This window comes from Pleurodeles waltl, chromosome 9 (assembly GCF_031143425.1).
Source record: "Pleurodeles waltl isolate 20211129_DDA chromosome 9, aPleWal1.hap1.20221129, whole genome shotgun sequence".
Classification (NCBI taxonomy): domain Eukaryota; kingdom Metazoa; phylum Chordata; class Amphibia; order Caudata; family Salamandridae; genus Pleurodeles; species Pleurodeles waltl.
Genome location: NC_090448.1, coordinates 338,072,729 through 338,090,243, shown reverse-complemented (window position 1 = coordinate 338,090,243; position 17,515 = coordinate 338,072,729). Strand labels below are relative to the sequence as shown.

The following is a 17,515-nucleotide window of genomic DNA, read 5'->3' as shown; positions in this document are numbered from 1 at the left end:
TACCAGAGTATCTGCTTGTTTCTGAGATTTGCCGGTACTCTCTAATTGAAAGTATTACGTTTTTCCTGAGAAGTGCAGGTACTCTCCCTCTCAAAATAAAAAAGTGCCTGTACTCAGTACCGGCCAATCTAAAGCACTGCCTTAAACAATAAATACTCTAAGAAATCTGTTTGGAATGTGTTCTGTTGCTGCCCTTACAAACCCTGACTGATAATTTAAATTTAAAAAAGTAAGAAAGGCCATCTTAAAAAAAAATGACTACAGAACACTTCATTTAAAATACTGGCCTCTGCTGATTCTTAATACCTGAACAGATAGCCGGTGTGTTTGCCTAAGAAAGGTGGCAACCTTAGTTCCACAAAAGACACAATCGTGCATTGTAGTTAAAATTCGTAAATTTAGTAAAAACAAAAAACAAACGAACAATGTAATGTGTTTTTTTCCTGAATGAGCCCCCTGCACAGATAAGAAGCGCGCGTTGTCAGTCATCCATTCCTGCGTCTTCCAAAGGTGCAAGCTTCGTACAGTCGCCGTTTCTGCGCATGTGCTGCTAATCGGTAACTACTGCTCAGCGCATGCGCGATTGAACGATACACCGCACATTGTTTCACCGTGAGGACGCTGTGTGTGTTTTGTAGGGGAACCCGAACATTTTCCTGTTCTCATCATTGCCTCGGACTCCAGGGGAGAGATGTCCCTACAGCATTCAGATGAGGTGAGCCACATCTTGTGCAGTAACAGAGTATTGATGGTCGGATTTACTTGAACTCTTTCCATTCAACTGGTTTTCTGGTAGGGGGCGGGGTTGGTAATGGGGAATTCTTTCCTGAGATGTTAATTCCTAATGAAACTGTTATTCATTTATATAGTGCCCACCAAACACCGACTTATCTCTTGACGCGTCGGCACTGGGTGTTGTAAATGCCTACTTCACTGTGCTCGTTTTATCCACCTTTAACAGAGGGAAGCCTGCGCTGCTGCTTCATGGCTGCGGACTCGCGGTTGGACACCAACAGCTGCAGCAGTTGCTTCACTTAGTGAGGACTTTAAACGACTAACATTTGTAATCTCGCGTTTAGCACTTCAGGGCAAGAGTTTTGAGCGGACCTTCACTTTCTAGAGTTACCAACTGAAAATAACAAGCATTGGCAAAGCCAACAGGTCTCACCTATGCAAGAGCTATTGGCTTTGCCAGAATGTTTTAGCCATATTGTACACCAGCGTATCTCCTGTTCATCATGGCTAAAGGCTAATGGCTTAGAGGAAAATTATGTGGCGAGTTGTAGAGTGCAATGGCGAATAGTGGAGTAAGCTAAATGTTAATGGCGAGAGGAGAGTGACGGAGTGTTGTAGAGTGGAATGGAGAACAGTGGAGTAGAGTGTTGTAGAGTGGAGTGCCAGTAGTTCCCAACATGTGCGCTGTCAAAATTAGCCTTTTGTATTAAAACAAAATATTAAAAAGGGGCTCATTGCCTGCCCACAGCCTTCCCATTATTTATCATTGGTAGGCTTCCCCCGTCACTCTCCTTGCCGTGCTTCTTATTGGTCATAAGCAGCTTCTGACATCATCGGTCTGCACTTCTTCTCTTTGTTTCTCTGTGTCAGCTGTACCTTGCGACTTGGACCTAGTACTGTTTCCATCAGTGGCTGGCAGCCAGTGTTCTTCCAGCCGCTCACTTCTGAGGTGCTATTTTTTGTATTTTAATGCCCCACTCCATACGAGTGGCTCTGTTCCATCTTTCCACTGCTTCCTATCACCTCCCGCTGTTGTTTGTTTCACCTTTTATTTGTTTCTCCTGCTCGTTCTTTTATTTTACCACTCTGAGCAGGGATGCAGTTGCCCAACACATATTGTTTGGGGTCAAGGGCAACAGGTCTTCACGTTTTTCTATGTCCTTGGAACAAGTAGGCCCAACCCCCTGCAGCACAAACCTTTGGCTGCTAGTTTACACTGAGGGAAACTGTCTGCAGTTGAGGTAATATGTGTGTCTATATGTTAATGCTGTTTGAACTTGTACATACAGTTCATTAATGAAAAGCTATATTGGGGTGAACGCTGTAAATAAATGTTTTAAGGTTACACTGCACAACTGACAGTAGTCCCAGTAAAAAAAAAAAGTATGGACACGTTTGAAAAGTTTATCAATATGAGGCTACGTATAATGCTCCCATTATGCTCTCTGATTAGATGCAAATGTTTGCAGAAACTTGTAAGCAAGAGTGATGATTCTTTGTGTTTTAAAATAAAATGTTCTCCAAAAAATGCAAGTAGGAAAAAATGGCTCATTACTATGAAATTTTAGGTGCCATTTCTTTGAAGCATCATTTAGTAAAATGTGTTGGTGCATGCTAGTATTTCCAAAAAATAAAATAAGTGTAACCATTTTCAACAAGATTATGGGAAGCAAGAAAATAAACAAGCACTGACTAAGCCAACTGATGCGACATTTCTTGTGAGACTTTTGGTTTCGTCAATGCTTGTCTTGTTTTGACATGGCTTTTGTAACATGGTATTGTTGTGGGGGCTGTCAGGCCCTCATCATTGTAACAAACACTGGCAAAAAAAAAAACATTTTTGATCTCAAAAGCACACTTTGCCACCAGTGGTGTAACAAGGGCCACTTCAGCACATCACCTGCCCTGAGTGAGTCTGGACAAGGGGTCCCTCCATATTCTTTTCAGGGGGCTCCCTTCTGTTTTGTTACACCACTGATTGCCACATTAGTTCCTGGCACTGAACAAAACTACTTTGTGTGCCAGTATGGAAGAGCAGAATGTGATCACTCACAGTAAAGCTAGCCAATAACGAGAGAAAAATAGAAGTTTAATAAAAACAAAATGTCTTTGTTAACGCCAGACCTAATTAGGGACACAATTCTTAAAGAAAGTCACAAAAGTGCAGCAATGGTATAAGTCTTTGTATTAGTGGATTTCCTGAATTCGCAAGAACTCACCAAAGTAGACCAGGAAATCGTACTCCTATAAAATATTTGTGAGCTGTAATTTAGCATGTGCAAATATGCATGTGTAGATTGGCTTGTGAAAACTATTAAGCGTTTACAAGTTCACTTTCCCTCAACCACTTTTTTCCCAGCCCTGTAAGAACTTCTACTTCTGCCATTGTCAGGAGTCATTTTTATTATGGGAAAAGATTTTCACAGTGCCCTTTCCTCTGGATCTGCATGTTGCTGACCAAAAGGCCCACCTCCCGGCGTCACCAACTCAGAAAGCTATCAGAGCGCAGAGTATTGATGAAGCCAGACGGGGGGAAGGGAATTAGGGTAGGGTACTGCAGGGAGAGAGATATTAAAAGAAAGTGGTTTGGACAAATATGCATATACTATTTCATAACAGTATAAACTCACCAATAGACTCTGGAACAAAGGCGTCTCCGTGATATCGGATTGAGACCCTTTGAGAACTGGTCGTAGCCCCTTCTTTGAATCATGGAACAAGAACGAACTGCAATCTCTGTACCTAAAGATGGCAAGAGCTTTGGACTATGATCATACTCTGAATATTAACCATGTAACAATTATGCTTTCATACCATAAACGTTTGATCGCAGCCTAGAAATGCACAACGATTTAAATATGTATCTCTCATATTGTACTTTCCAAAAACATGAAACTACAGCTTGCTTTTCTCAAGCACTTTCACATTTGCGACTGAGGCCCGAAAAGTTTTACTAATTGAACTTGAAGCGCTTTGATCGTCATGCATGAAGCTCTTTACTCATTATGCCAGGGGCGCTTCTACTTGTTTTGCCTGAAACGCTTTGCTCGTTCTGTCAAGGGGCGCTTCACTCGTTTTGTCTGAAGCGCTTTGGTCGTCGTGCCAAGGATGCTTTACTCATGTGGCCTGAAGCGCTTTTGATTGTCGTGCCAAGGGTGACTTCCTCGTGTGGCCGGAAGCGATTTGATTGTCGTGCCAAGGGCGCTTTACTTGTGTGGTCTGAAGCGCTTTGATCAAAATAGTGAGCAATGTGCCTGGGTGTGGCTGGGCTTTATAGGCCTGCCACACTCCAAGATGGCCGCTGCCTCTAAAAACTTGGGAGTTGTAGTCCATTCATAAGATGGCATTGATAAGTGCATCTTGTACACCAATGCCCTGACCCTGCAGCTACATGAGCTTTACCGCAGGGCAGGCGATGCTGATGACCACCTCTGGAGCAAGCGGGGATGACAAGCGCCGCGCATGACGTGCTGGACCGCGCACAGCCTTATTCCTGACAAAGATTAGAGAAGAGCTGGTGAAAATCCTTAAAACATGCCCATTAGTAGGTTTGCAATCTCAAAAGCATTCCAGCCCTGGAACTATTGCTTACTGCTTCCTTCAGTCTCAGTATGTAGATCTGGGAAAGGTGGCAAAATGAGGAAATTGCTGTAGTAGCGATTGAAATTTACTATAGTAGCAGCCCTGGCATAATCAGAGAGACTATTATCAGAGTTCTTACATAATGAGATTACTGCCATAATTTGTCTCTGCACTACATGGCACCAAAGGGACAAGTAGATTTTTTACGGGACAAATAGATTTAAGAGGCAACCTGTCCCATGGACAAGTAGATATTTTATTAAATTCCTCAACCCTGACTCTCCAAGAGTGTATGTCTATGGTCACCCTCCTGCCCCTCCCTCAGTCCTTCCTTCTCTGCACTTCGTTCGTGTTACTTCCCTCCCCTGTCTGTTGTTGCTGCTCCCAGCCTTCTCGCCTGGACTTCTCATGTTTTGGGTTGGTTTTGGGTTTATATTTGGAACTTGGGTCTGAGGCCTCTTTACTTCCCTGTGTCCTACTTAGCACTGCGGGCTTCAGAGGATCTGTACTGTGTAACATAGTGTGTTCTAGATACATGCAGCAAATACATCCCGGGCGTCACATGATCTTTTTTCACAACCTGTTACTTTAATCCGCTTCTCAAACACCCTGACAACCAGCTCGTCCTAGGATCAAAACTGTACAGCGTCCTTCTAGATTACTGCAGGCAGTGATTGAAGAATCTCTGCGATTTTAAGTGTTTCCTATATACCCCACGCTCCATATTTTGTTTTTTACTTGGCCAAAGTGCAGTACTTCACTCCTTTCGCAAATGTGCTTACCCACTTGTGTGCCGTGAATTTTTCATGCATCCATGATTCTGACTGCTCCGAAAGTTGTTGGAACACATTGCCACCATCTCTAGATATATTAGTGTTGCCTCATCACACCACTTCATTAAAGCAAGCCTCCCACACCATAAATGCGATTATGACCCATGACAGTGTACTTGAGTAGAGTGCAAGGGCATAGAGTTGAGTGTTACAGAGTAAACTGCATAGGCATACAGTGTAGTGGTGTAGAGTGCAGTGCTGCAGAGTAGTGTAGAGCGGAGTTAGGCAGAGCAGATTGGACTGGCCAAAAATAGTGGTGTGGAGTGCCGTGGGGTGGAGTGGAGTAGAGTACATTTGCACAGAGTGTAAAGTGGAGTGGTACAGAGTTGAGTGCAGTGGAGTGGTGTGGTGTAGATATAGTGGCGTAGTGTAGAGTGGCGTTTGCATGGTGTGGTTGCACGCTGCCATTACAGACAACACGTTTTCAATTGGAATAACTGTTACATTTGCAGACATATAGTTTTACTAACAAAACTATACAGCACACAAACAACGTGTGGAAATGGCTTTATCTAGTGTATTTATATGTCTTGATCATATTAAAGTAATTGCAACACACTTCAGAACTAACAAAAATGTGCTTCATTTGTGAATTCATAATTCTGATATATTCTGAAATACTTGTACAGTTTATTTAAATGTTTTTGTGTGCTAGAAAAAAATCTTTCACGCCACCAGTATTCATCCACATCGTCATATAAATCCTCTACTTTGAAGTCCGAGAAAGAAAAGTAAAAGCTCTCTTGGAATATAGAGGCTCTCTTGGAATACAGAGGCTGACATTTGACCTGTGTCTTTAGATGCACGGCAAATGTGAAAAGATAAGAACAAGGTTTACAGGCTGTTTACAGAAAGGAGCACATGTGGAAAAATACAAGGGAGTTGGTGTGAAAAGGCTTTACTCTTCATTATGCAGGTGAGTCCAGTTTGCCAATTACAATGTTTCTGAGATAACATGGTTATTCCTAGCAAAGGTAGGTCCTCTTGAGCTTTCATGGTCAAATGTTTCGCAAGAATTGGTGAGGAGGTATAATTTTGTTATTTTCATTCATGCTATCCAGTTTATAAAACCCACCAGTTTTAGAGCAGCAAGAGACCTATGTTTCAGCACAAGTATTTGGCCGATGAAGAAACAAATACATGACTGATTTAGTGGTCAAAGTTTCTTAGTTTTTCCCCTGTTCTTGATATGTCCAAATACACAAGGGGCATCTTTATCGTTGACCATTGGAACTGCAGCTGGATGATTCAGATGGCATAAGACTTTTTCTGTCTTTTTATAGAGTCTTAATTTGCTATGGAATTTTCTGTTTTACTTAGGGTAGAACAATTCTTCTTAATACTGGGGAATGATAATTTTATATTTTCTTTATTTAAGGTGTTGGAAAACTGAGGACCTACCATTTCTGAAACCAAATTTATCAGCTCTCTGAAAGGACTAAGATTACTATTGCCTATTACGTGCTGTTTTAATCTTTTAGGATTCTTTCCTATCTTCGATAACAATACTGTATTTTTAAGATTACAGTTGAATGGATATTTTTTTCCTGTTAAGAACACAACAGACATGGTAGTGCTGGTGAAGTCTGTGGTGTATGTACTCTCCCGTAGTGTGTTGTGTGTGTGTGTGTATATATATATATATATATATATATATATATATATATATATATATATATATATTTTTTTTTTTTAAGTGGTCGTAACCTACCAGCATCTTAGGGACATTTGGAAAAGCTTATCTCGGGATGCATTCACCCCTCCCTTTTCCCTACCCCCCCCCCCATTGCATACCATTAGCTTTGTAGTTTGTAACTCAAATTTGCTTGCTTTCTGTTTGCTGGCTTTATTTAGTTTAGGCTGTCCAGCTTGAGTTTGTTGCCCAAAACCTGTTTACTGTATTCTTCTACCAGATTTGATGTGGATCTACAGACAGAGGTCAAATGTCAGGCTCTGTATTCCAGGGAGCTTGGTGTTCAGTTCTCATTGTCTGACTTCACAGTGAGAGGATTTATGTGACAGTCCTGCTGGGTATCCAGACAGAAAGGCTGTAGCATCTTATTTTTTCTAGCTGGCTACTCGGGGTGTGCTTAACAATGTTATTTTGTTAGCACAAAACATTTTTATGTCTGTAAATGAGCTGTGCAGATATTTCAATGTATGGAAAGTACTAATGTTGCACATTTTTGGGGGGTAATTATGAAGTGTGGTGGAAACAAATATTTTAATACGACCAAAGCAAATCAATACACTAGGTGATGACATATCCACACGTTACTGTTTGTGTGCTGTATACTTTTATCAGTACAACTGAACGTCTGTGCAAATATAAAGGTCATTTCAATTGAAGATGTGCTGTCTGTACTGGGCACTGCGCTACCACACCATGCATTCTCCACTTTACTCTACTCTACCCTGCACCACTCCATGACACAGCACTCTACTCTGCACCACTTCACTCTACGCTACTTTACCTGGCACCTCTCTACTCTGTGCACTCTACCCCACATTCCTTTACTATGCACTGCTGCTCTCTTTGCCACTGCACTCCATGCCAGTCCACTCTAAGCCACTCTAATGTAGTCTGCACCATTGCACTCTAGAGCACTAGAAAAGTGCATTCTACACCACTTCACTCTGCTGTGAAACCATCTACTCCATGCCACTCAATTCTACACTGCACCATTCCACTCTACGTCATTCTGCACTGTATCACTGCTATTTACCCTGTGCCACTCCACTGCACTTTGTCACTCTGCTCCACTGCACTCTATGCCACTTTACTCAAAACCAATACACTCTATGCCACTCCACTCTACTCCATTGCACTCTACATCACTTTATTCTGCACCATTCTGCTCCACTGCACTCACCAGTGCACTATGCAGTTGCACTCTACTCTGCAACACAGCAGTCTGCCACTGAGCTGTATGCCACTTTACTCTGCACCTCTGCACTCTACTCTGCATCACTCTACTTTATGCCACTCCACTGTGCGCCACCATTCTTCTCTGCATTACTCCACTCTACGCCACTCTAATCTGTTCTACACCGCTGCACTCCACGTTCTCTACTGCATGCCACTACACCTACACCACACTGCTGTACACCTCTGCCATACTTTGCACCACTCCATTCTACGCGACTTCACTCTACTCTGAAACAATCTACTCTATACCACTCTATCCCACTTTGTGCCACTCTGTGGTGTTGCACTCTACGCCACTGCAATCTACTCTGCACCACTCTACTCTGTCACTGTACTCTGAGCTAATTGACTCTACACCACTTTACTCAAAGCCAATGGACTCTGCGCCAATCTACTCTGTATCACTACACTTTACGCCACTTCAGAATAGTTCACTCTACAACAATCCATGTTACTCCAACCTATGACACTCTACTCCATTAGGCTTTACTCCACTCTGACACTCTTCACTACTCTATACCACTTCACTCTACAACAATCTGCTCCACTATATTCCACTGTGACAGTACTCTGCTCTACAGTGCTCTGCGCAACTCCCTCTATGCTACTCCATGCCCCTAAACTCCATTCTGTTCTATGACACAATTCTCCAATCCACTACTCTATGCCATTCCACTCTCCTACACTTCTCCACTCTACAACAATCTACTCCCCTTTGTCACTCTACTCTACAACACTCTAATTCACACAACACCCTCTACGCCACTCCACTCTACACTACTCCATGACACTCTATGCCACTTCTCTCTTTTCCACTCTACGCCCTTCCACTCAGACACTTTACTCCCTCCACAATACTCTACACCACTCCACCCTATACCACTCCATGATGTGCCTTTCTGCTCCTACTTACGACACCCCACTCTCTTTTACACCATTCAGTTTTAGCCCTACTGCACAGCAATGATGATGGTGCGCAACAGAGTTAAACATAATGGCAAAGCCACTAGCTCTTGCACAGGCGAGACCTGTTGGTTTTGCCAATGCTTGTTAACAATCACTGGTCTATAAGAGATGTAGATGGAGGCAGAGGAGCAGTGGATGGTATTAGCTGCTTGTGCTGAGTTTTCCTTAGTTTTTATACTTACTGAGGCCTTTGAAAGATGGGTCTAACCAGAGCATTCATATATGTGTTGATTTGTTTAAGTTCGGTCCATATCTGGTTTAACTAGAGAGTTTTAACCTCTGATTAATTATTTCCCAATGCAAGGATTTGCAGTAACCCATAAAGAGATCCCTGCATTAGCAATAAGATGTCTAATATCTTGATGGGGAATCTGATTTGTTTAGTGTAGGTATTGTTGAAGAATGCAGTTTACATCCTCTTTGCTGTGAAAACAAATTGGAGATTCTCTGTGACCTTTAGTAGTCTCTTTAAACACTGGTGAGATCGTGGGACAATAAAGATCTTGGTGAGAATTATGAGATGGGAAGATGAAAGATGGGGCTGTAATGAATTGGGAGAGGGACCAGGTAAACTTCGATGATTTATACTAGGATTTAATCATACTGTATGACTTGTCATATTTTCTTGTGAACAACTCATACTTTTTTGAAAATAAGCAGATTCAAAGAATGCTGGAAGATTGACTGGATTCTGCAACCACATTAGAAGTCAACCTTTAAACTGTTTAGAATCAACTTATTTAGTGGTTACCAATAGGGATGTAATAAGACTCTTTGGCATGCAGGTTGAATCTGAAAGGGCTTCGCATCATTCACTGAGTTTTGTATGCCTTTTTGTTTTCACAGTAGAGTCAGACATTTTGTTGATAGTGTTAAGTGTTAATTGTTGAGTCTTTATGGGATCTAAGCTAGAACAAGGATCCCCTTTTAACTTTACGTTGCATAGACGGTTGGACTGAGTTGGTGCTTTCTTAGATGATGCAGACCTATTTGATCTTGACCGTGCTCATGGGAGATAATTTGCCTGTATGCCCTAAACACCAGATTTAGTTAGACATGCACTGTGACTGGTTCATGGAACCAAAAGAAGACCTAATGTAATATAAAACACAATCATACAGTTGGTAAGGTCAATATAGATAGGAGAACACTGGCTCGCCTCACCTGTCCTCCAGTTCTTCAGTTCCTCTGGGTACATGTATCCCAGCATCACTTCATCTGCCACACAGAGCTGCATTCCTGACCCAGTGGAAAAACTGGAGCAGATCCTCAAAACTGCCAGGCACTCGACACCCCTGACTCCTCGGGAAGGGTCTATTACAGGTGCGCTTTGAGAGCTCTGATAAGTTCATGGTATGGTTAAAAAGCATAGGCTGCAAGCCTATGTATGGGAACATAAGATGGTCACAAACCTCAAGTGTGTGCATAAGTATACTAAAAGAGCACGACCGGCTAGTGACTCATCTGATGTGGGAAAAGGAGGGAGCGATAGAGCTGTTAGAGATGTCAAAATGACGGGAAGCCTAAAGCTGAGTGATACAGGAGGCTGAAAGTGAGATCGTCCACATTTTTTGTGGTGCGGCAAGGCTTTTTATGTTCAGCCCCTCACAGAGCCTCCAAGGCTTGTCACCTGTACTGTGTTGTGGGCAAGGAGAGCCCAATGTTGACCTTTGGTGCAGAAGCAATTTCTAATGTATAAAGTATACAAAACAGGACAATCGAGAGTCTGTGATTCATATTGTCCAATTCTCAGGACATATCATAGTGGTCAAAGACAAGAAGTTTTTGTGTTCATTTTATCCACTGTACCCAACACCAGAGAACACAAACCCTTTTCGTACCAGCTTCTATTAGCACCGTGTAGCTCTTTGAAAGAGGATTGTCTTCCATAAAAGCAAGATTTGTATCTATATAAATAAATATTTGATTCATTAATGCAAACCTATTGGCATTAGGAGAAGAGTAGTAAAGAAATGCAGTTAGCTGCGAATTCTGCTTGTGTTTCTGACATTGGAAATGTGTAGAAGTTTTCCATATTTAACAATTTGAGGCTTCTTATAATGTATGAATGTATTTGATACTTCTATTGAATAAACCAAAATGCAGGAGGCACTATACATGGTCGGAGAAAAGCATGAAGTCAAAAAGTAGTGCTTCCATAATTCTCCCTGATTACAGGTAGATACACGCAGAAGCATGAAAGCAAGTTAGGTGATTGTTTGCTATCAAAATGAAGTGTATACTCAAAAATTGCTCTTCGAAAAATTTTTTTTTCCTAAACTACTGTGCAACTGTAAATACCAAAGAAGATAGGCAATACCCTGTGTGCGATTTAATGGGTGCTGGCAAGGAGGGGTTCTGTAGAGAGAGAATCGAGATGTGATGTATGGATAAGCAAGTTTCACCTCATTGCTTCTAGGTTTAGCTACATTCTGCCAGAAAGAGCATATTGTGGCTTTCATGAGCATTGAGCTGAACGACGGGGTGTTTCTTTGGTAAAATAAGCTTATTTTAGGTGCCAGAGGTAAACCAGGACAGCACTGGAATAAAGCCAAAACAAGTGTCAGTGACATGGGTGGAACGGAATTCTGCAATAAAATGCAGGCAGCTATCAGCCTTAAACACTCACAGTGAAAGGGGAGCACCAAAGAAATAACAAAAATAGTCCATCACAGCAGCAGATAAAGCAACCAAGTTGGAATAATACAGTAATTGGTCACTGCTCTAAAACAGAAAAAGGTAGAATTGGCGACTAGCAATAAAGAATTTTTGAAGTACACTGCAACCAACAAATGAAATCGCTTTAAGCCATTAGAAGTATACTACAAGTATATATGAGGTTGAACGCTTAGGCTTGACCTAAAAAAACACTTTCTGGGTAGAGATCTAGCTTTCTCCAAATTTGGTGTAGTTCCGTTCAGCCGTTTTGCCAGTAGCTTTGTCTGATTTTCCTATGGAAAATTGTGTGGGGGAAAAATGCATTTAGAGACTCCTGTTTTCTTGGCCCCTGCTTAATGGATTACCCCAAAACTTTTCAGGAAGAAACTGAGGTAGATGAACTGTTTTTGGAAAGTTTTGTGAAGGTTAGTTATACGGCTCTAAAGTTACAAGGAGTAACTGAATAATCCCATCAATAGTCCACAAATATTAAGCTTTCCAAACATTCTGTGCTAAAAAGCAGTTGGTGCCCACAACTGAATTACCGTTATCTGTGTGTGTGTATGTGTTTTCGCTCTGACGTTCCTACAATGGAAAATGCCATGATATAAGTGTATAATTAGCATGTCCTGAAATAGTTTAAAACAAATTAGTTTAAAGGGGGCAGGATAGGAGGGTAGGGACATCCTGTGCGCTTGGGGAGCAGCTCTCATCACCCCCCCCCCCCCCCCCCCCACCCCCGGGTCCAATTATTAAAAAAGAAAATGTTTTGTGCAGTGGGTCCCAAGACAAGTGAGTGTAAGATTATCACGGAGTACAGTTAGTCTGAATGTCGCCATCTACCTTGATCAAGGCGTTTCAGACCCTGACAATGCTAATACCTGAGCAACAGTGGGCCCTACTTACCAGACTATTTAGATGATTTCATTTCCCTTCTTTGGCTGCTTTTTGCACATCTTCTGAAGGGTGTATCCACCATCTCCTATTCTGATAAACTCTAAATCAACTAACTGTGGCTCGAAATGTCAACACTGTACTCATTTAATGCTTGGATAAGGGATTAGGGAATTGACAGTACTTTTAAAATTGCACAACTTGCCATAAAATGTTACAATTGATTTGTCCCATGCAGGCATTGTTGCTTCTCCTGTCTTTGTGTTCACCAAATAATTGTATCTCACCAACCATGAACATCGAGACACTGCACTTGATTTGAACTGTGGAACACTTACCTTTTAAATATATTTTATGTGCTGTTTGATTTGATATACAGTTCAACCATAGTGAACAACTGCAAATACGTGTGTATCTTAATTTCAGTGCTTACAAAGAAGAGGTCATTTTTCTAGGTTTCTTCCCAATTGTTAATATTTTCTGGAAATATATCCACCTGAATAACTTTAATTATATTAGATGTCCAGATTCTTCGCAATGCTGGAATGCCCCATTATTATAACACTTTGCGAGGCACAGGGCTAACCTCTTGTGAGGTTTCAAAGAACTCCAGCAGAAGTGAAAGCTCAAGCCTTTGCCCCATGATACCCTGTGCGCAACCCTCAGAGAAAGGTTGCTGACAGTGGAGTTTCACTGCCTATTGGGGGATGGATACAGGGCCCTGACTCTAAATAGGCCCTACATCCAACCTCTACTGCACATGGAAACCTGTGGTGGGTCGGGCATAGGTCCAGCAGCCAACCCCTACTGTGCATGGGGTTGCTTGACCTCAGATGGCAGTGATGTGCTCAGCTGGGGAGTTGGCTGAATTTGCTTTAAAAAAAATAAAACAATTGCTAAAATGAACCCAAAGTTTAGAGGGGTGACATGTACTTACATATGCTAATAAGTTCTTAGATTATGTATAAAAACATAGCTATTCACTGACCTAAATAAAGGTTAAAGTAACATTAAAGTTAAGTGAAGAAATAACAAAAACTACCATTTAAAAAAAAACACTGCAATTCACAAGTTATAGTTTACTGAGCTAACAATAACATGTGCCCCCGCTATGCACTGCTGATGACCTCACATGTTGCATTACTCATGACATGGTAAATGTTATTGATCATTTTACTCATGACCTCTCAAATTACATCAGTGATAATGCCATAGTCCTATACAACATAGTTACTGTGTGAACATGTGGGGTGCATGGCATGAAAATAGTATACGTCCTTGAGGCAGACATGATTGTGTATGTTCTTAGTTATATCGGGCATCGCTTGTAAATCACTAAAGTTTGGGTGCATTTAGTACTTCGTGTTAAACAGGGTAAATGCTAAGCACACGTGATGTGGGTTGCAGAATATTGCATCAAAGTCGAATATTCCTTTACGCCAAAGCCTATTGCAGAAAATATGTGAGTAAGTCAGAGCTTCTGTTGACAATAGAGGATCGACCAGCGTGTATCTGGGCACATGCCCTTGTAATAACAGTTGTAATACAATGGTAAAGACAAATTGTATGTAACAGCTATATTTATGAGATGCAGATGTGTTTGTTTTCAGAACTTTATAGAATTTTTTTTGATGCATTTTAGAATATTAAGTAAAGCAGGAATAGGGATGTTCCACTTAGGGGTGGTGTAGCTCAAATTGGCGTTGTAAACATGGCTCTAAAGGTACAAGGCCCTTTTTCTCACCTCAAGGTTGAGTGCGGTGCATTTTGCCAAACTACGGAAGGTTGTACAAAAGGCTTGACAGAGCGTGTCTTTTCAGTGACAAATGCACACTTTGCAGCCTCTTGACTTAAAATTGCATGCCATTGCAGACCTTTACGAGTGTGAGCCCATTATGTGAAAAGAATACAAACTGATTTTTGAAGGTTGGTTAAGAATTTAAAAGGGGGTGACTCCATTAAAGTTTATGGAGGCAGTTTGATTATTAGGTGAGTGACTATAAGTAAAAAGAGGATAACATCTACCAAATAGGACCAGCTTGACAGATGTGCTATGTGGCCAGCATATAGTCAAACATTATATCCATTATGACATGACTGATGAAAAACAATTAGTCATAGATATACCATGTTGAATTGTTTCAACTCCAATAACCAAAGAGGACACTGTTAGAATCTCTGGATGGTGTAATTGATGACGTAATTCAAGAAGGCATCAGTGATATCTTCAGTAATGCCATTTAACATATCCTGAGTGATGTAATGTATGTAAGGTCATTAGCAATGTATTGGTGGGCGTGGAGGTTATAGTTAGCTCAATAAACTATAATTGGTGAATTTCAGTTTTTTTATTTGTTTTGCGTTTTTATTGTTTTCAACACCTAACTGTACCATCACTTTAACCATAGATGTTTTTCACTGACTAAATGCGTATTTGTGTGTGTGATTTATATCTATATCACGATTGAATGCGAATTGTCTTTGAATAATTGATTAAAGATGTGTTACCAGTAGAAAATGCTATTGTAAGTAAGTGATCAATTTAAGGTAGTTTAAGTGTTTGTGGATAGGATACATAAGATGTTTGTGTCTTTTAGATTAATACTTCTGTAAAGGCCCATCAGAGCAACCTAACGTATCATTCATTACACGTTATAATTTAAATGGGAAATATTAACGGTTTGTATGCAGGCATACATTGCTTCACATGGGTGTACCTCCACACTGGAATTCTCCCCAGTGCTTAACCATCATGAAGCCCAATATTCATTGTGGTAAAGCTGACGTGGCCAGGTTTTAGGAGCCTACCTCTTTTATTTTCAAAGTGTGTGCTTCTAGTAGGCAAGGCAGGTATGGCCTTTTTATTACATATTTGACATTTTTCAACTGTACGAGCATTCTTTTATAAAGGAAATTTCCTAAAACCTGGTTTTTATTACATCAGAGCCCGTCAGAGGGACTCCACAAATCAGTGAATACCGAAAGCTAGTTTTATGTTTGCTTCATTGTAAAGGATTTGAAGTTGAACCAAGAACTCATATCAATTTGTCCATTGGTTTTTGCATACTCTCTCACAGTGCCTATTATACCAAGCTGGAAGAAATGTTTCAGGATAAAACTTGCATTCCTCTAGATATTTGGACATGCTTTGTGCAGCTTCAGCTAGAGGGATGAAAGTTATGATTTAGCCAAAACATACCTCTTCTTATGGTGTGTAGTTCTGTTCATAACTAAAGAGTTGTTATTCTGTGTATATCTTTCGACATTTATTGAAGTAATCTACGTTTAGAAATTAAAGTATTTAAATTGTCAGTTTTTTAAAGTGGCACAATATCCACCCTACCACACCTCAGATATATACTTTTGAGGGTCGAGTGCACAAGTGCTCTGTCTGTTGTAATATCTATTTGGGCTTGTAACCACGCCCATGTCACGCCTGCCACTTTAATTGGTTTGTGGGCTTGCCTTTTAAAATCGGATGCTTTCTTTACTGAAAGGCATGCATACGTCATGCCTTTTCTGGTGTTTAGCCCTCCGAGTGCACTGGCCAACTACTGAAAACTTACGAGGCTCGATGTTGTCCGTCTGGTTTCTGCACTGCTTTATCTTTTTATTTTCCATGCAGCACGATTGCACATAGCGTGATTGCGCTCGTTTTTTTTTCTTTCTATTTGTGTGGCACGAAAAGTCAGGTTAGGAGTTTACAAAGCTAATAGCTCTAACTCGAGCAAATGCGAGACCCTTGCATTGTAAATGCTTGTTAAATTGGGGTTTGATCTTGGGTGTCTTATGGTTCCAGTACTATCAATAACCATAATTGGTCAATTTCAGCCATTATGTGACGTCTCTTATTATACGATTTTTCAAATACTTTTTTTTATGGTTTGCAATCATAAATGTATTTTTTAGTTCTTGAAGTCTGTTAATTGTGCCAAGTTTGTTCACAGACATGCAGTTGGTGGCAAATTACTTTGAGATTTTTTTTTTCTCCATAAATTGGGTTTTTTGGGTAATGAAAAGTAGGGCTATACTTACTCTTCATATTGGAATGTTTATCAGCCTCTTGTGGTGGATTTTAGGTTTTGGATTTTGACCCATTAGTTACTAGTTTGTGAACGGTGTTTGATTCGGACTACCGTTTGAGAAATGTTGTCACTTCCTAAATCATCAGCTTAGATTCACATACCAAGATCCTGGTTTATAAACATTGCTACGTTTTTTTGATGTTTTGTTAGAGGAATGAGGGCATTTCCTTTCCGTGTGGGGTGGGCCCTCATCACAACCTAGGGTTTATTTAATATGCGTCTAGCTTGCTCCCATAGTAACTTTTCAGATAGATTTTTTGCAGTGTGTGCTGAACCAACTGATAGGCTCAGTTTGCAGACTGACATTTGTCATTTGTCTGCATCGAGTCATATAGTGTTTGATTTGCTCTCCGGAACTCCTGGGCGGAGCAAATTAAAAATTGGTTCTCAGACCAGGTATCTTCACAACCAAATCAATTTAATATGTTTTCTTTTAACCAGAGCTTGCCAACCAGTTCACTAACTTAACTACAGAATTACATCTAATTTGCTGCAGCAACAGAGACTTATTTATTATGTTTTTAAGTTAAAACTATTCAACCGATTTGCAGCAAAGCTCAAAGGGAATTCAACTTACCTCTATCTTAATGCTAGCTTTAGGATAAGCCTGTTTAGTTTATTTGTCTCTACACCAAAGCAAAAAACAGGACATGGGGATTTCATTTGCACCTCTTCTAAAGTAATTCTTCTGTAATAACCTTTACCCTTGACTAATCTACACCTTGTTCAGCATACGGTAATCATCTGCCAAAACTGGTCTGAAAGAATAACTGTGTATTATAAACCGACAATGTCGCAGGGACGCTCTACTGACATAAATACTGAGGCAGACG

General features: G+C 40.7%; 1 protein-coding gene across 2 annotated transcripts in view; it reads left to right on the top strand.

Moving 5' to 3' along the window:
* Window positions 1–511: 511 nt before the first annotated feature.
* The window catches only part of LOC138259269 (zinc finger protein 577-like), a 166,172-nt gene continuing 149,168 nt past the window's right edge, over window positions 512–17,515 (top strand). For both annotated transcript variants that reach the window (XM_069206882.1, XM_069206881.1), the window contains exon 1: window positions 512–715. In XM_069206882.1, coding sequence (XP_069062983.1) covers window positions 692–715 — 24 coding nt within the window. In that variant the 5' untranslated portion in view covers window positions 512–691. The remainder of the gene's footprint in view (window positions 716–17,515) is intronic.